Here is a 19,131-nt window from a genome sequence, read left to right as displayed (position 1 = left end):
TGAAGCTGTTCCTTAAGAGGGCAATGTATCACAGCTTTCATCTGTATTTGTCTTTGTGAAAATCCATGCGCATCTCAAAATGCTAAAGCAGAAACTAATGTGTTATTGGAGAGACTGAGTTATATCCTAATCCTTCCACGCTTGGGGAGGAGGTTGTGGAAGTACAGCACCATTCTTTATTCATTAGCCCACCTTAAAAGGGGAGAAAAGAAATTTCTCCAGCTATCATCAATCAAGTGATGTGATACATTTAAAATTTTAGAAATTCAGCAGCTTTCTGTGTCTTTACAGCTGAAGCAATGTAGGAATGGTTGTTTTAAACATAGACATTTGTTAAAGGGATAGACTAAAACTGCCAGTTTAAGAATGGGTAGAAATAGAATAACAAGACGAGTAAGAATGGATGTGATACACTTAATTAAAGGATGATATACTGCTGTGGGGGTTTGGAGTTCACCTGAAGGACTATCATAAACCTCCTGCCTTGTGCCCAACCTTTAGATCCTATTTGTTGCTAAGCAGCTGAGTCTATTTAGACAGGTGATGAGGTACTGCTGCATCAGGGACACTTAAGGGCAGTTTCCTGGTATGACTCCGCTCGGCAGCAGGTTTTCCTCAGCACACTCAGACGCGTTTTCTTCCCCAGAACGGCACCATCTATGAAAGCTTGAAGAGGTGCATACAAGTCACAAGCAAAGAACACATAGATAAAAGTGGGTGCTTGCTATTCACTCGGCAAAACTCACATTTGTGAGTTATGGAAAAGAAATAGCCAAAGGAACTCTCTCGATCATCAGGACGGAATCCCAAGCGAGTGTAATGGGACAAAGAAATTTGCGTTTGTCACCTTCGAGTTATGGAGGCAAAAAGTTGTTGCTATAGAAGCATTGGTGGTTCAGTGGTAGAATTCTCGCCTGCCACGCGGGAGGCCCGGGTTCGATTCCCGGCCAATGCAGTTGCTCTTTTCTCGCCGCTTTTTAAATTTTTTTTTTTTTTTTCCCCGCTGTTAACATTTAAAACCAAACCATCTCTTCGCTTTTAGTCATAACGCTCAAACAGACACCAACTCCTTGTCGGTCCGGCTGGCGGACCTTCTTCCCCGTCCCACCAGGCTGGAAGTGACGCAGCCGGATTTGCCTTCAAAAATTGCCGGCGGCGGTGGCGGGAGGAGGCGGTGGGCAGGGCCGGGGCGGGGTCAGCGCCGCTGCGGGAGGAAGGGGGCGGAAAAACTGGAGGGGTCGTGGCTGCTGCCGCTGTAAGCTGCTGCCGCCGCTGCGGGTGCGAGCTCCGGAGAGGAGTAAGTGAGCGGGAGGGGCCCGCGGGGTCCGGCCGGGCCGCAGGGACAGGCGGGCCTGGGACGGGGGGCCACAGCTGCGCCCCGTGTGGCGGGGCCACCCCGAGGGTTCCTGGGCACGGGCGGGCTCCGGCTGCTCTGCCCCGCGGCCGGAGGGCCGGGGAACACGGGGGTTGCTGTCGCGACAGCCGTGACCACGGAGCTCGTTGTGTCGGGGCCGTGGCTCACACGTGCTCGGCGCCGCACGGGGCAGCGCTGTCGGGGGCTTCTGCTGCTCGCAGGTGTGGGGCCGGCGCTCCCGGCTGGGCTCCGGGGGCTGCTGGCACTGGCCCAGGCACGGAGCTCTGCTTCCTAAGTCTCCCTTCACCCTCCACCTGCTTTGTTGTTTGGGAGTTTTTTGTTAATGTGCAGTAATCTGCGATGATGCAAGTTTGCTCTCCAGAGAGAGAGAAGCTCTCTCTGGAGCTGAAATAGCAGGCAGCAATTTCAGATCTCTATTCAGCCGCGGACCTCTCTAAACTGACAGAGAAATTTGTTAATTTAACATTGATCGTCAAAAAGAATGTCAGACCCCGTGAAGTGGGGAGAAGCCTGTTTAATAAAGCTTTCTGAAAGGCTTTGCTTGGAAAACATAAAATCACCTGCCAGCCATGTATCTCTACCTGTTGATTGATTTTTGTAATGTTTTTTGTTTTCCACTAACTGCCAGCCATACTTATGTTTGTGGCTGCTGGTGGTTGTTCTTCTGCTAACTGTTACTGTTAAATACAGCAACTGCACGAGAACCATTTTGTTTAGTATCCAGTAAGTCTGGCAGCTCTCCTTCCCTAGGAATCCACACAGTCACTTGTTGATACCAAATGTTGCATGCCGTGGATGTTATGGAGAAGAGTATTAAAGGTGGAAGGGAACTCGGAGGTGATGCAGGCCATCGTGTCATCAGCAAAAACTGATTCCTGAAAGCTGTTACTTTGGGGTGTTTTTTTCTCTTCTGGCTTGCCAAGAGAACTTTGCAAATATTACAGGGTTGCTTTGATGTCAGAGCCTGTATAGCAGGCTGAAATAATGGAAACATGTGCGCTCTGCCAAAATTCAGGCTCTGGCTTAGTCCAGACATTAAGGTTGGAGCGAAGAACTCCTTGAAAGTATTTTCCATGTATAGTTCGTGCCTTCCAGTCAGCAGGTCCACCACGGTAATTGACACACTATCAGTCAATCTCTTCTTTTATTTTTTAAAGTTTGGGGGACTTCTTTGTGTTATGGGATTGATGCAGTGTTCCTGGATTCTAACGTATGACTGAGCAGAAATTACTTACAGTCATTTCCACTGATGATTTCTTGAAGTTATGGAAAACATGAAGTATCCCCAGGGTTTTCTTGATAATGGTTATTACGGTTCTTGATAATGGCTGGTGTTTTTCAAATGAAATACAAAAATAAGTTCCAAAACCTCATTCTCACAAGCTGTAGGGATCTCGAACTTTTGTTAGGTTCAACCCTTGCTGGACTTGGCTGTTCTATACTCCAGAAATATTTTAGGTCCTTGGAGCAAATGATAAAATGTATTTTGTAACTAGAGGTGGGTTAATTTCAGGGAACCTTATATACCCACATCTGGTGTGAAGAGCGATTATTCTTGTGAAGTCTGTGTGTTTGTACATAGTGAAGAATTAAACTTGCAAGACAAAGTGCTTAGGTTATTTGTCTCATATCCTGTTCACTGTAAACTTTATGAGCTCTTCTCTGTTTCAGTGACTGTTGGAACATAGATAACTTCACTGGTCATGATTCATGGAAAGGTTGTGGCTGATAAGTGCTGCTTTGACATCCTGTTACGTGATAGCACCAAGTATTTGTAAACACGTGTGATATTGCTAAGTATTTGTAAATACTTTAAAGATTGTTAAGTAGTGCAGGATTAGTTTTGTGAGAGTTTTAATCCCTTCAGTTCTGGTTTAACTCTGGATTCATGTGTAGTCATGCCTCTCCCATGTCCTCCACCCTGCTGAGCTGCCCCAGTATATTGTCACCTTCTGCCACAAACTTCAATCTACTTTCAGACTAGTACTCTAACTCTTCTTTTTCCCCCTTAGAGCTGCTTCACCATCTTCACTTACAAGTGCTGCAGACCCATGGACTCTCATTAGTGTATCAGCTAATGAAGTTGTGGCAGCAGCAGTGGCACGTCCAGATATAAGCACAGCCAGCAGCTTTTTCTGCCTCTCTTGTACTCAAGAGCCTTGTGTTTGGAAGCCACTTCAAGCTCTTTTGCTCTCATGAGTCAAGATGAAGCAACAAATTAAATTGGTTTTCTAGTTTTAACCAAATTATCTTGCATTTTCAGTAGTACTAATGACACAGGTAGATTCCAATAGCATTATAAGCTTGACTAAGCACCTTCTTTCTTTTTTTTCTTCCCACAAGTTGCTAGCTTAGTCTGCTTACATATCTGTTTCTGCTTTCTGTCCTTACATTCTCTGCCCTTTCTAACTTGAAAGTATCCTTGACTCTTTTATTATGTACAGTGCTATCCTTTTGGTCCCAAGCTTTCATATGTTTCTGACTTAGCCTCTTTAGTTTTGTTGTTATTTTCTTCCTAATTCTAGTTATTTTCACATTTCCAGATGAAAACTATTCTTACATAAGTTTTTTTTTCTTTTTCTGTATATATAAAGTAGCTGTTCTGCTTGGATTGCTCTACAGCATTCAGTGAAAAAAGTTACCTATGACTTCCCTCTGTATTTAAAAGTCTAGTTTGGTTTTAGTAACTTGTTATTACTTGATTTTTAAAATGTCTATTAGCATCTTGCTCAACTTGTGATTTCAGCAGTGTTAGTCATCGGTCTGAATTCTCAGCACAGGCAAACAGGTGTATCTGGTAGGAGGAGCAGGAGTGGAAAAGCTCGCTCCTAAATACAGCAGGGAAAACTTTAACATCTGTGTGATGATCCATACAGCAGTTGACAAACATCTTCAGGCTCTTTCTCCTGAGGTTAAAACCAACAAAACTCCCAAGCCAAACTGTGTCTCCAAAGCCTAATTAGCTTGGGACATGTTAATCTTTGTAGTTGGCGGTGACATTACTGTATCAGCTTGTAGGCATCATGGCCAGCCGGGCGAGTGTCTGGCTGGGGTGAGATTACAGCGTGCAGGTTCTGTGATAGCAGGTTCCCTGCTCACCCCACGGGTCCCCTCTGCAGGGATGGCTGTGGGCTCTCAGAGGCCCCTCTTCAGCTCTGCTGCTGCCAGAGTTTTGCTGCTCTGGACTGAAATTTTTGACAGCAGCTAATTTGCTCTAATGGAAGCTGAGGAAAGAAGAGGAAGGAAGCAAATAAAGAAGAGGATGTTGGCTCAGGAGTGCCTGAGCTGTGTTTCTGTGTGTGAAACTACTTGGGAAGGGGACAGAAAAAGGAGTGAAAGCCCTAAAATGTTTGATTTGTACCTAGCAGTCCCTCTTTACAATGGAGAGCTCACATTTTAGCAATAGGTTGGCACGTGTGTGCAAAGAGTGGCTTCTGAAACCTCTGATGATGTGTCTGATCTCGACCCTGACCTGGTCCTGAAATGTATTCAGCCCTAAGTCTGTTTATTGCGCATGTGAATTTAGTGCCTCTTACATTCTTTAAATAGTTGATCTGTATCAAGTATGCTTCATCCCAGGGCTTAGCTGGAGTTGCTTGTCTGCAGTTGCTTCTTCCTGGCACTGGGTACAGGTACCAAAATGAGAGCAGGATGATTCTCTTGCAGGCGTGTTTTTTTGCTGATTTTAATGCTTTCTGTGCCTGGTTAGGAAATTATGAGGAGAGTGGGGAAATTCTTGGTGTGTAAGAGACAAGTGGAGACAGCATAAGTGTGTTGGAGAAGAGGGGGCTGGGGTATGTAAGACACTGGCAATAATGTGGGACAACTGTTCCTACAGGGACAATGGCACTGTAAAGAATGAGTCTACTTCTACTGCTTCTACTTACACTGTACTTGTATAAATAATATTTCTGTACTATTCTAATCTAAAAGTGCAGATTCTGTTAGGGCTGCAAAGTGGAAGTAGTCACAGTCTATGATGTTTGCTCCAAAAACCATAAACAAGCACCACTGACAGGGAAAAGCAGCATGGTTTGAACAATGTGTTAAATAAAATGGGTGGTTGCACACTAAATGTTTAATTGTGTCTTTTGCTTACCTTTCAGTGTTAACTTAAAGAGCCTTGATGTTTTTCAGGGGTTTCTTTGTAGGTGTAAGAATGAAGCTTATAGGAAGGTGCAAGGTGGGCATGGAAGGTGGATATTTATTTTAAAGAAACATTGAATAAAATTGAAGAATTGTAAAATGAAGCTAATGGAAGAATAGTGTTTTCCAAAAGGCAAAATCAGACTATTAAAACTCACATGCGTGGAATGTTAAGGTAAAAAAAAATTAATGAAAGATAATGCATTAGAAAGAAGGGCTTTGAATTATTGCTTGTTTGGTGGTTTTTTTTAAACCACACAAGACAGGCCAGGCACAGTAAAATAGTAATTTATCTTACAGTAGAAGAAAGAGGTAAGGAGAGTATGCAACTGTGACTTGTAATAATGCATTTAAGTCTGCACATCTTACATGGGCTTTTAGACAGAATCTCCAGGACAAGAAACAAAGCTGTGATGTGAAAAGCTTAATTTTTACTAACAGAACATCAATTAGCATTTTATATGTATGACATTCATTTTAGACCTTGTTTTTGTAACCAGTGTTTTCTCAGCTTCTATGTTTTGATATGCCAAATGAGGTAATAACATATGAAAATACTTGCAAAAAATTGTTTCAGTCCTCAGTTGGTTTTTTACTTCTTTAATATTTCCTAATTTTTTTCAGCTTCATGTTGAACATGAGCCTTGTTATGATCATTGAGAATGTGAAGTTGGCCCGTGAATATGCCTTACTGGGAAATTACGACTCTGCCATGGTCTACTACCAGGGAGTTCTTGACCAAATGAATAAGTATTTGTACTCTGTGAGAGATACCTATCTGCAACAGAAATGGCAGCAGGTAAATAGCACTTTTCTGGCACATTTTGAGGGAAAAGCATTGAAGTAGCAGGAATTGCCTATCTTACTGCAAACAAAAATGTAAAAAGACTTACCCCAGTCTCTCATACACTAGTGTTGTTACATATAGGCTTCTTTTTTGTTGCATAAACTTGTTTAAGTCATCTTTATGACTTCTTTGTCTGACAGTGGCAGAACAGTCAGTGGAACATGGCTCTGAGGAGCAAGGGCACTGTCTGCCCTGACAGCTATGCTGATGAGTATCCCTGCTATGCTCAAGTTTTTTAGCCTGGTATCTTCAGGGTCTTATTTCCCTCAATGTTTTAGTGGGACTAAGGTCCTTAACAGCAAGTTGATAATTTGTCCTCAACAAAAACTCTCTTTTGTTTTCATTGATATTCTGCCTATGAGGTTGATACTTTTGATTGATATTCAGTCTGTTAGGTTCTGTCATACCTATTAAATCTGCAAAATTTGTCAAAAGTCTCTTTGATATTAAATCCAAAATCTCTTCGTTTGTTCTTTTAATGTGCTGAGGAAGGCAGAAAAACCTCCTTAATATCTAATGTGCATAATTCTTGTTTATTGAAGTAGAATTAGGTAGCTCATTAAACCCTGTGGAATCCATCCAGGCATTTCATGGGCTTGAACAGAGGACTGTTACAAACTTATTTCCAATGTGCTTAATCTACTTTTTTTTTTTGAATCAGGTTTGGCAGGAGATAAGTGTGGAAGCTAAGCATGTGAAAGATATAATGAAAACACTGGAGAGTTTTAAACTAGACAATACTCCATTGAAAGCCTCACAACAAGAATTACCAGCTCACGATGCAGAAGTCTGGTCTTTGCCAGTACCTGCTGAACGTAGGTAAGAGGAAACGCGGAGACCTAAATTAATATTTATCAGGACAAAGTGTGCTTGGACTTCAGCCTGTTGTGGTGTAGTTCTTGTTATTGAGCTTAGGTGTGTAACACTCGCACCAGCAGCTTGACACCGTTTGTGGTGAAGGAGGTGTCAGGTGGATGTTCTGAGGGTTTTATCTTACATAGTCCTGACTAATGTCAAGGTTCTTCGCCCCACACACTGTTGCCCGAGTTGTTTAGTTTTTGGTTTTGAGTTTTTATTTCACTTTTGTCTCTGTTGGTGTTAATTAGCTGGTTCAGGATGCTAAAGAGATTGTTCTGTCTGTCTAGTGGTTTTTGTTTGGTTTTTTTGTGAGTAGCTATCTGACTTGGTTCACTAGAAGTTCTAACACATGCCAGTGGTAGCATGAAGGAGGAGACAAGAGTATGTGCAAAGCAGACACAGAACTGTGCATTTTGACAGAAAGTGGTTGTTAGATTACTTTAGCTGTATTGTCAAATTATTGTTTGCTGGTTAATTTTTTTGGATGTCCATATTACTTCTACTGATGAAATATACAAAGCATGGCACTTGTTTTAACCAGGTGAACCCTGAGCTTGTGGCACAAGGAAAATGGATTTTCAGTCACTATCTAAAAATACCTGTCTTGTTTCTGACATTCAGATTTTTATCTTGAGCCATGTGGCTTTTCAGTTTGTAGCCAGTTGATTTGGTTATGTGGTGCTCACCAGTGGCTTCAGACTGAGGCTTTTGCATATGTTACAACTAACCAGACCTTCGCCCGGCCCCAGGAAGCGTCAGTCTGCTCCGTGCAGTGACTGCAGAGGGCACAGCAACCGCGTGAGCGCAGCTGCCAGGGGCTCCCACCGCCCGTCCTCTCGGAACCCCAGCGATAAAGGGAAGGCAGTCCGCAGCCGGGAAAAAAAGGATCAGCAAAACAAAGGAAAAGAGGAAAAGGTAAGCTGGAAAATAACTTCACGCAGTTGAGAAGCTCAGTTGTGCTTTCTTACTATTGACTGTATTATAAAATGCCTATAAAATGTTTCTTCTGTTCATGTCAGTGTGCTGATTTGAACCTCACCTTGTAAGGTGTCTTGTCTTTGTGCACAGTGTTGGTTATGGGTTAATTAAAAACAAGCAATCGCTCTGGGAAGTTGGGATCTGGTAAATGTATCTGAAGGTGGGTGCCAAGAAGGTATTTCCAGGCTCTTCTTGGTGATGCCAAGCAATAGGACAAGAGGCAACAGACAGGAATTGGAAGTTCTACCTGAACATGAAGAAGCACTTTCTTACTGTGTGGGTAACCACACACTGGAACAGGTTGTCCAGAGGGATTGTGGAGTCTCCCTCTCTGGGGATACTAGGAACTGTCTAGACACAATCCCTTGCCTTTTTTTTGTTTATTTTTTTTTTTCTTTTGAGATACATTGCTAGCTCCCTACTCTCTTAGTTGTAAATGAACAAAATGCCTGTATACTTGAATTATGATCTGTTCTTGGCAGAGTGCTTTAATTTTTGTGCTCTGGTCACCATAAATTTAGCAGATGACCAAGGTAAGAGACCATACAGGAAACAGCAGATTCATTGCTTTCCAGGGTCTAAATAAATCAAATATCCATGCAATAGTTTGTTAGCTTCAGCAGCCTTAAGTTGTGGCAGGGTGTCATGGCCTGTGGAGGTAGTATAATCTATGAGGGTAGAATTGTTTAGCTGTGTAAGCTACTACTTTTATTAGGAGCTAAATTAGATTGCCTCTGAGTGATAATCCTCTCCCCATCAAATGTATCCACAGAGAGACAGGATAGGTTTCTTTTTCTCTTTTACAGTTGTTCTGTCATCACCAGTGCTTGCTGTTAAATGTATAAAACCAGGGTATGTCTAGTGCATTTTATTTCCTTTCAGTTGCATGGTCTCTGCTGTTTGAGCCCTTTCAACTATGTAGCTTCTTTGCTTTGAGTCTGCTGCAGAGCTGCTTCTCTGCTGTTCATGTCCATGCTTCTGTATCAGTTAATTAGCTCTGGTTTTACCCCTGTGGTCTCCCTGCAGATCACCATTGCTCATTCTACATATGGAAGTCATGCTTAATTTTTTTTGTTGTTGTGTCCCACATACATGGCATATTTGTGACACTTTGTGGTCCAGTCTTACACTTAATTTTCCCCTGCTGTGTCTCATATAGTTTCAGATTTCTTTGGGACAAGAGGCAGAAACTGTTACACTGGGATAGGCGTATGGAGTTTTGATTAGGTACCAAAACAAAGAAACTGCATCAGTACAACATGCTGGCTTTGGGGAGAAGGAAATGGAACCAGGGCAGTACAGAAATCTGGGTGAAACACACAGATCCATCCTGCAGTGCAGCTGTAATATGGATGCTTCATAATTTTCATGCTGGTTTATGTTGCCACCTTCTAAAAATACGATGCTGTTGTGGACTTATGGTAAAAATTCATTAGTAGCATGACCTTTGTTATGTATTTACATTGTTATATCCTTTATATGTAGAACAAATCCACATCTGAGATTTCAGAGTCTGAACCAAAGAAATTTGATAGTACTGGATATGACAAAGATTTAGTAGAAGCTTTGGAAAGAGATATCATTTCTCAGAATCCCAACATCCGATGGTAAGTTTGAGTACTGCTGCTAATCTCCTGAGCTGTTTCTGTTTCCTCTCATGTGATATGACAAGAATTAAGTATTTTAACAGATACTTACATATAAAAAGATACATACGGGTTTTCCTTATTGCCTTTAAACAGGCAACTAAACTTTTTATGTGGTTGAATACTTCTAGAACTCAAAAAAAATTTTTTCCCCACATATATTCATATAATAGTTTGGGCTGGATGGACCTTTAAATATCAACTAAAGTAGTCCCCTGCCATGGCAGGGACATCTTTCTCTAAATCAGGTTGCCTAAAGTGTTGTCCAACTTGGCCATACAAAGCTTCTCAAAATTTTCTGAGAGTCCTAAGATCAATTTTTGAGATACTCTTTTTCAGTGTAAAAGTTTCTAATTTCTGTCAGTGTATCTTTATTTGAAAATCTGTTTTCCTACTCTGGGGCCTATCAAGACAGAAAGCTGATTAATAAATAAGTTATGTCAATATAGGAACCCTTTGAAATGTTGCTGGATGTAATGTGGCCACTAGTATAAAATATAACCCTGTGCCAGTACCTTTACATAAATGTGTTAAATATTAAACCTTATATAAAGGTTTAATATAAACCTTATGTAAAGGTTGTTTTGTGTTCCAAATGTTTCCAAGCTTAGGTGGTTTTGTGAGGATTAAATGAGCAAAATTCTTCTAGCAAATAAAGTAGGCTTTAAAAAAAACCAGTCCCACAAAACACTTTGTGTTTTGTGCATGCAACTGCCTTGTATTTCAGTTTAATATTTAAATATATGTTTCAGTTTTTATACTGAATCTTAAGTTACTACTTCAGATTTTAAACTAGTTCTTCATATAGATGTGTTTTGAAACCAAAATGTTACTTGGGCACATGCTGATAAGAGGAATGCCCTGAAAGTTGCTTTCAAGGAAACAAGACCAGCCTATAAGGTATCTAAGAACTAATACTTTTGTAACTCTGAAAAATAATTCTAAAAATTATGTTTAATTCTGCTCCATTTACTAGTCTTCAGCAAGTTGTTCTTGTAACAATGAAAGATGTTATTTAAGTTTCAGGGACATCCAACCTCTCAGCAAAACAAGAAAGCATAATTGATAGTTAGCCCAAGTTTAACCAACCTACTTTCTTCTGCTTGTCTTTCTCTGAATACTGACAGTGTTGCTCTAATGAAATAGTTCATGGGTTTTTTTGCTTTTGCATCCATCCAGAGTCTGCCAGGCAGATGTCAATTGTAGCTGTTACAGGCTTTTGCCTTTAGAACATAAATCTAATTCATTTTCCTGAATTATTTATGGGAGAACCAATGTGTAACAATAAGTTTAATTGTGCAGTTTCTTGAGCTGTGGAGTGATTCTTTTGCCTGCTGTCTGAATCTGTCAAACAATTTTCTATTTCTTGTCAGGGATGACATTGCTGATTTAGTAGAAGCCAAAAAGCTGCTTAAGGAAGCTGTAGTTTTACCAATGTGGATGCCAGAGTTCTTCAAGGGGATTAGAAGACCGTGGAAGGTATGAAAAAATCTGCTCCTGTGATCAGAAGTAGGATTTAGAGATTGGGTCTTGGCAGAACAAGAAATTTCAAATGTTTTAGAGTTTAAATAAATTCCTCCTGTGTTTGAGTTACAAAATTTATTGTAAGTAATAGCAAAATAAAGATGTCAATCAGATACCTGCACACTCTCTTCAGCTAGGTGTTTGCTAGTGAGCAATGACAATAATTACCTACCTTTGAATAACTTTCAAGGGAAATTTTACATCCAGTAGTTTACTATTACACTAAACAAACTGTAAAATTCTCTGTTTTGATTCTTGTCAACGTGGTTCTTTTTCATTTTTATAGGGTGTGCTGATGGTTGGTCCCCCTGGTACTGGAAAGACCCTCCTAGCAAAAGCTGTAGCCACTGAATGCAAGACAACTTTTTTCAATGTTTCTTCTTCCACACTTACCTCAAAATACAGAGGAGAATCTGAGAAACTTGTTCGTCTGCTGTTTGAAATGGTGATTTAAGTTTCTGAACATGAGCAGAGAGATAATGAAGTAGAATCACCTTTGGAACAGTGAAACCTTACCAAGGTTTCAAACTTATAGCATATATAAACAGCTCTCCAAGCTTGGAATGCTTGGGGCATTTCTGATTTGCCCATTTGCATTTAAAGATTATTCCTAAATGGATTTATAAAAGCTGAAAAATAGGTAGTCTTTTATTTTCAGGGTTAAATTGCTACATTAGAGGTAGCTCACTATAAGCTGGTGAGTGCTGCAGAACAGACTTGAATGGAAATCTAGGGATGGAATTAATTGCCTTCTGGGTGAGAACCCTATTTAGATTGTGTGCTTTGTTGTTTTTGTGGGTGGTTTTTTGTTTGTGGTTAAAAGAAGAGGCCTTCCAAACTGTAGTTGGCTTCAGAGCACATAATACTTGAAATAATACTCAGAAAATAGTTGTCTTTTTTCCCATGTGTTACCAGTGTTTGCTAGGGTGCCCAGTACTGAAGGGGACAGCAGAGGTAAAATTACAGTAGTCAGAAAAGGCAAGAAATAAAAGATCTTTTACATTATAGTTTGTTAGGCAGGATACCAGCTCATTTAATGTGATGGGTCAAAAATGCATATAACACAATGAACAGCATCTCAACTGCTCTAATACAATAGCTTTTATTATCCTGGATCCTTGTCTTTAAATGCTCTTGTTTTCAAAAAGGTCAGTTATTTTGCAGTTGACCTGTCTCTTGGACAGCCTCCATGTCCTGATGTCCCAGCTTAACATTCATCCTGGCTTTAACTGAAATACTATTCAAGCAATCCGTGATGACTTTCACAGTTTAAAATGTTACTCCTAATGTGGGAAACAGCCTATAGCTTATGAAATGTTTGTTTTGAGCTCTAACAACTACAGAACTTTGCCAAAAGCCCTTCTACGCAAAGGCTCTGAATGAATGCACAGCTGCTTTGTACCTGAGGGCTGGGGTCTGAGAGGGATTGATGGGGATTGTTTGATACTTGGGGTAAATACATCATTACTCAGATCTGAATATGCTGCTACTTCTTAAATGGGAGTGAACTGCTATTTCAGCTTGTGCTTTATCTTTTGCTTTCTCCAGGCTCGATTTTATGCCCCAACAACCATATTTATTGATGAGATAGATTCCATCTGTAGCCGCAGGGGAACTTCGGAGGAGCATGAAGCCAGCCGACGTGTGAAGGCAGAACTGCTAGTGCAGATGGATGGTAAATAACCTGATCACTGGGAACTGCTGGACTGGAGGAAACTTGAGGGAGAAAAAAACAACCACAACAAAAAAAACAAACAACACCCCCTCCGCCAAAAAAAAAAAAACAAACAAAAAAACACCAAACAAAAAAACAAGAAAACTTCATTCTTCAGAAGCAGTTTTTCAAAAGCCGTACATGAAATTCGGGTTAACAGCCACAAGTGACATTATTTAATGATCTTTTGGCCTCTGAGCTATGATCTTGTATTAGTGATTCAGAATAAGGAAGATTCAGTGGAAAATACAAGATTTCAAAAGAGTAGCAGAAAAAGAACCTGCTTCTCTCAGTCTTTGCCTGGCATATCACTCACTTCTTCCAAATTAAGTAAAACGTGCTTCAAAAGAACTGTTACCTATTTTTATTTTAACTTCAAAAGCAGCATTACATTTCATTTCTTTGGGATCTCTTTTTCTCCTAAAAATATAAATAACAAGTGAAGATCTTCTGTTTTATAGAAGCGGTTGGGAGAGTTTTCATTTTAAAACACTGATTTCACTACAAATATGTGGCTAAAATTTCACAAATCAATGAAGTTCAAAAGTAGGTAACAATGCAGAGTTGCTACAGAGAGCCTCCATTTCATATTCTGGGCAGCAGAGAGAAGGAAAGGAACTACTGAGAACTGCTAATCTATGGACTGCTTTGTGATAGAATTCCATGAGTCAGAAGATTTGCATATTTATTTCTCCTTCTCTGATGTTCGTACCCTTTTATTTTTGTCTTTAAAGAGCAGCAAAGCTCTAATACTGTTCTCATATCAAGTATGTACATAATCTGATTTTATTAGTAAGAACTATTTCCATCCTTTTACTTAGGCATTAATAAATTGTGTTTTATATGCAAACTCTCAGGCAGACTAGGTACAGCAGCTATCCCACAGCTCAATCCTGTTGTTCTAAGGAAAAGCAGTAGATATAGAGAGTAGCAACTTTAATGAAATTACCTTCTTCCTGTTGTAACAGATTCATAGTGTTTATAAACTCAGGTGTTCTGTCTCTAAGAAGTTGTGATTTAGTCCACCAAATTTAAACATTCACTTCAGCAGTTTGCACAGTCCACCTGTGCATATGAAACCTTTGGCCTGACTTAAGAAGTGAGGGCACCTTTTAGGGGAGTCATGCTGCCTTGGTGTGGCTGTTGGTGAATACTGTGGGGGATGTTTGTTGGTTTTTGGTGTGGTGATGGTGTTGGGCGTTGCTTTGTTTCCTGACCGGCTGCTACAAGATGTCGGTGTGAAAACTGAACCACTCTTGTGGCAGAAGTACAAACAATTCTGCTGTAAAACCATTCTGGCCATGATAGGGAGGAACTTCCTGGTCTGAGCAGTGTCCTGTGCCCCTGCTGCTGTTCAAACCAGGCTTCCATTCCTGCTTGCAGGCTGTCACAGAGATGAAAAAGCAAACTCTGTTGCGCTTGGTGATTCTGTTACGCTTGGGCTCATTAAAGTGCAATAGAGTACACTTCTGCTTTAATACTGCAGAAGTGTTTTCTCTATACATGAAATTTCAATAAACATGTATTTTTTACCTCCTCTATTCTGGACTGCAGGTGTTGGGGGGGCTACTGAAAATGAGGATCCTTCTAAGATGGTCATGGTACTTGCTGCTACTAATTTTCCTTGGGATATTGATGAAGCCCTAAGACGGAGACTAGAAAAGAGAATTTACATTCCTTTACCATCAGGTATGAAGAATTGGGGAGAGGAGTGGTTAAAAATTCTAAAATCTAAACTTTATCAACTTTATCATTCCTTTAGTTTAGATCACTGGGTTTAAAAATCGAATTGATACATGTATGCAAATTCACTTATGGATTCAGGGACCAGCTTAAATCTAAACATGAACATTTACCCTTGTAGCAAGTACAGCATCCTTTTTCTCATTCTTCCCTCTTATCCTCCTTTAATTTATTGTTTATCTTCAGAAAGGAAATTATACAGACTCAATTTTCTTTTCTCTGATTAGCCAAAGGTAGAGAGGAACTCCTCAAAATAAATCTGCGAGAGCTGGAACTGGCTGATGATGTTGACCTTGCAAACATAGCTGAGAAGATGGAGGGTTATTCAGGTGCAGACATTACCAATGTATGCAGGTAAGCTGACATTGCATCATTTGTGTTACTACTGCTGCAGACTTTGGGAAAACTGTTTGTAATGTGGCCTGTTTACATGATTAAAGTTATTGGATAAAAATGGACTGTAACTTGTCTTTTATGTATGGCTGAAGGGTGAAATCCTGCATTAATATGTACCTAAATTTCCATTTGAAGAGTAGTTGCAACCTAGTAATCTAATAAGCTGTGATTTAGGTAAAATTCCACCTTCCTTCATATAGACTAAATTCCATGCATGAGGATTATCCAGAGGATGGTTAACTTGTGAAGTTGCAGTCATTCTGCTTGGGCTATATGATTGCTGCAGAAATCCATGTGAGAGACAACAGTGATATAGGTTGGAACAACTAAAGTAAAACCATGGAGTTTTCTTCTTTCATGATACGGAAAAGGTGTACAGTCTTGTGTGATGGTGCAAGAGCTGTGCACCCAGCACATTGGTTTTGTGATGAGACTGACTAAAGTTTTCTGCTACCTCCTTCATTTCCCGGTCTCCTCAGTACTGTTGGCATACAGTTGTTTGTGGGCCTATTCTCTAGCCTAGATTCCTGAAATACTTGACTAAAAATATCGTCTAATTCTTCCCTTATATTTTCTTTGACAAATTGGGAAGGGAAGGAGGGGACTGATCTGTTAAGAGATGAGTGTCAGCTCTCCTGTTTACATCAAAGACTTGCGCTTGCACAGCTGTGGCAGTGGCAAGCTCTGAGACCTGCAGTAGGGGACAGAGAACTGAAGCTGCTTAGATGCTGTTGTGTTGTGATGAGCGCCTGTGTAACGCTGCTTTCAGGCTTTGGAGGTAGCACTGAAGTGTGGCAGGGCAAGGCTTGAGCTCCCAGCTGTTCCAGCCCCACCCGTGTGGGCTTTGAGCAGGGTGAGAGAGCAGGAGTAAAAGCACCTCTGGCTTCTCCCTCCAACGCGGCTCCGTTTCTCGCCTAGATTCTTAACGGGGCTCTGCAGACAGTGTCAGCACAGCTGAGAGGAGTGTGCTGTGCCACAGGGATGAAAGCAAAGCTTGTACACAAAGCTGCCACCAAGGCTCTGTCAGCAGGGCCACTGCAGGCTGAGCTAAAAGTTTGGAGCCTCAGTAGTTTCCTGAACAAACCTTGCGCACTGTCTGGGAAAAGAATGGTATGTTAGTTGCTCTGAATCTGTGTTGTGGAGATTTGTTTCATTTTGTAGATTTGTGAGATGAATTTCTGGTGTTCTTTTGATCTTTGGTTCTGCTTTGAAAGGAGTTTGTGTTAATAGGTTCATGTTATATGATAGAGAATTTATTTGGTCTGCTGCTTTGTGCATTTTAGCTGCAGTTTGTCTCCTCCAGTCTGTTCAGTGTTTGTTGTTTGTAATTAATTTTATACTGACTATCAATACAATTATTTTAGAAATGAAAATACTTGTAATGTTTTTCAGTGAAATTTATGTGTGTATGTATTTGTGCATAATTAATTTTGATTTTTTTAACCAAACCCCCTTTGTACAAATACTATTTAAAAAAAAATCATCTGAATCTTCTACATCTGAATCTTCTATTTGTGGCCATCTCTGAAGTGATGACTGAGGTGGCAGCAAGCAGAAATCCAGATGAACTGAGATTTGGATGTACATGGTTTGAAATCACTAAGAAAGTACTCATATTATTGTGTAGTTACACTTTGTTCATGGTGTCAGGAGAAATAGCTCTTGGATATGATTGTTTCATTTCCATTGAGACAAAAAGATGTGGATGATTTAAAAGTGCTTTATTATGGTTCAGGCTCTCAGGATAGAAGCAGGGTATAGTTCAAACTTGTTTACTCTGTCAGTCCTTCCTAGTGACACAAGCCAAGAGCTCTGGTTTACTGAAATTACCCTCCTATCTTAAAGAATTTGAGGTGAAGTCCAAAGTTTGCTGAGCCAGAGTGAGAACCAGTCAGAGGTAACACTACAGTTGGTAGCAGTCAGCATATAACCAGGGGGAAATGAAGGTGAACCTTCATTTTAAAATCCAGGAAATAGAAAATGCATCCAAATTGCAGATGAGATGTGAGTATGAACTAACTTTGAATTGTTTTGGGTGGACTGTCAGTGTTGAAAGGCCTTTAAACAGAACTGGTCCCTGCTGTGTCTGGCAGCCTGTTTTTTGTATAGGGTTTTGATGCTTCTTCAGGCACCAAGAGTACATTTGAGAAAGCACCAGGAGTTCAGTTTGGAATGACTGTCCATAAAATGACTTCACAAAAGGAAGTGGTGGCAGCTGCACTTCAGTTCTATCAGTGTATTAAGGTGTATGATGGGCTTGTTGGTTGGTTGGTTGGCTGGATTGTTTTTGCTGGACTTTCTGGTTTTTTTAACTGCTGTCTGCAAGCAAATTAGATGCATGGAATGTCCCCTCTACCCATTGTGTAACAATAGCTTATGGTTTACAAATGATGTTGTAACAGTGAAGGGTGGTGATACTTGGTTGAGATGAAGTTCAACAAGACAATCTTTTGGTTGTTCTGAAATTTTAGTTCCTGTATTAAGAGATTTTAATTTATTAAATAACACTGAGATGAGCTCAGTTCGTCAGAGCATGGTGCTAATAATATCAAGGTTGTGGATTCAATTCATTTAAGAGTCAGACTTGATGATCCTTGTGGGTCCCTTCCAGCTTGGAATATTCTGTGATTCTGTGAGTTATTTACTAAATTCCTGAAGTCTGACAGTTAGGGTTTCCTTCAGCGGGAGGGGATGGTACTGAAACAGAACATGCTCAAACCATTTTTCTAAGTCCTTCTGGAAGGCAAGGTTTAAGTTTTTCTCTCTTTGGATTCTCACCTTCTGACATTTCACAATATACTATTTTGATATCACCAAGATTACAGTTGCATCTTTTATACTGTTAGATTAGCAGCGTTTTCTTGTTATTATTAGATTTGTAACAATGAATGGGCAGGAACTTCAGCCTTCCAGTGTTACCTAATTATCACCTCACTAGCTCATCACCTGCTGCCACCAGATTTACTGCTGGAAATCTAAATTCAGTGAAACCTAATACTAAAGAAAATGGCACACTTGTAAAAGTGCTTAGTGCTCATTAAGGCCTGAAGTTTGAGGAGCTACAGACAGAACAGATTTTGTTATTTAACATTTAGCTCTTGAGTGTAGAGGTTGGAGGTAGATACTGTTGACTTCCCCATCTTTGAAGTGGGATTCCTGTTCAAACCAGGAAGCATTCAAAACACTCCAGCTACTCCTTCTATATCTAGGAGGAGTGAAATTGTTATTGCCTTGTTCCTGTTTAAAAAGCAGCTACATCATAAGCATGCAGTGACATCAGCCTGTCTTTACCTCAGTCAGTTTGTCTTTACCTCTTTTGCTTAGCCTATGAATAGTAGCTCTTCAGATATCCAGTGAGGATAATGCCATGTTTGAAAAATATGGATTACATGGTATTGTAGCTTGTACAAGCACTTGGAGATATTCCCATGAAAGTTTACAGTTCTTTATTGAATCTTTTTGAATGCAGCAGCTTAACTGGAATGCTGTGTTGAGCCTTTCAAACAACTGAATTCACCATCCTGCATTGAATAATGATTTTATTTTCTTACCCTCCTGACCAGAGATGCATCATTGATGGCTATGAGGAGGCGTATTGAAGGCTTGACACCAGAAGAAATCAGAAATCTTCCCCGAGATGAAATGCACATGCCAACAACTATGGAAGACTTTGAAATAGCTTTGAAGAAAGTTTCTAAATCTGTTTCTGCTGCGGACATTGAGAAATACGAGAAATGGATAGTTGAGTTTGGATCATGTTGAGTTGTGTTCTCTGGAAGAAACCACCTTATGTCTTAAAACAGCTTTAGAAGTAATTGGTGATGTGTCAGTGCACTGCGTGCTCTTTTTAACTTTTGTAATTTAAGAGCAACAGATGTCTAAATAAATTTTTTTCTAAAATGCA

At 40.3% G+C, this 19,131-nt stretch overlaps 1 protein-coding gene and 1 non-coding gene across 6 annotated transcripts; both read left to right on the top strand.

The window, feature by feature from the left end:
- Positions 1–884: 884 nt before the first annotated feature.
- Positions 885–955, top strand: TRNAG-GCC (transfer RNA glycine (anticodon GCC)). The gene has a single exon. It is a non-coding gene; the product is annotated as a tRNA-Gly (tRNA).
- Positions 956–1,176: 221 nt separating this feature from the next.
- On the top strand, positions 1,177–19,131 carry KATNA1 (katanin catalytic subunit A1). Of its 5 annotated transcripts, XR_013181375.1 has the most exons (13): positions 1,177–1,297; positions 5,513–5,696; positions 6,146–6,320; positions 7,030–7,187; positions 7,958–8,141; positions 9,690–9,811; positions 11,224–11,329; positions 11,661–11,819; positions 12,923–13,049; positions 14,643–14,777; positions 15,059–15,185; positions 16,146–16,337; positions 18,791–18,927. XR_013181375.1 is itself a non-coding variant. In XM_054630731.2 (12 exons), exons 2-12 carry the CDS (start codon positions 5,680–5,682, stop codon positions 18,987–18,989), a joined length of 1,491 nt encoding a protein of 496 aa, XP_054486706.1. In that variant the 5' UTR covers positions 1,177–1,297; positions 5,513–5,679; the 3' UTR covers positions 18,990–19,131. The 5 variants fall into 5 exon arrangements, 4 of the variants coding, with proteins under 4 accessions (XP_054486706.1, XP_054486705.1, XP_054486707.1 ...); XM_054630731.2 differs by lacking the exon at positions 16,146–16,337 and having other exon boundaries at positions 7,976–8,141; positions 18,791–19,131; XM_054630730.2 differs by lacking the exon at positions 16,146–16,337 and having other exon boundaries at positions 18,791–19,131.

This window comes from Agelaius phoeniceus, chromosome 3 (assembly GCF_051311805.1).
Source record: "Agelaius phoeniceus isolate bAgePho1 chromosome 3, bAgePho1.hap1, whole genome shotgun sequence".
Lineage (NCBI taxonomy): Eukaryota > Metazoa > Chordata > Aves > Passeriformes > Icteridae > Agelaius > Agelaius phoeniceus.
This window is presented reverse-complemented; position numbering and strand designations above follow the sequence as displayed.

Coding starts and splice junctions, on each gene's coding strand:
- KATNA1 (XM_054630730.2), top strand. Junction 6,321..7,029: donor TGCAACAGAAATGGCAGCAG/GTAAATAGCACT, acceptor TTTTTGAATCAG/GTTTGGCAGGAGATAAGTGT. Junction 8,142..9,689: donor ACAAAGGAAAAGAGGAAAAG/GTAAGCTGGAAA, acceptor CTTTATATGTAG/AACAAATCCACATCTGAGAT.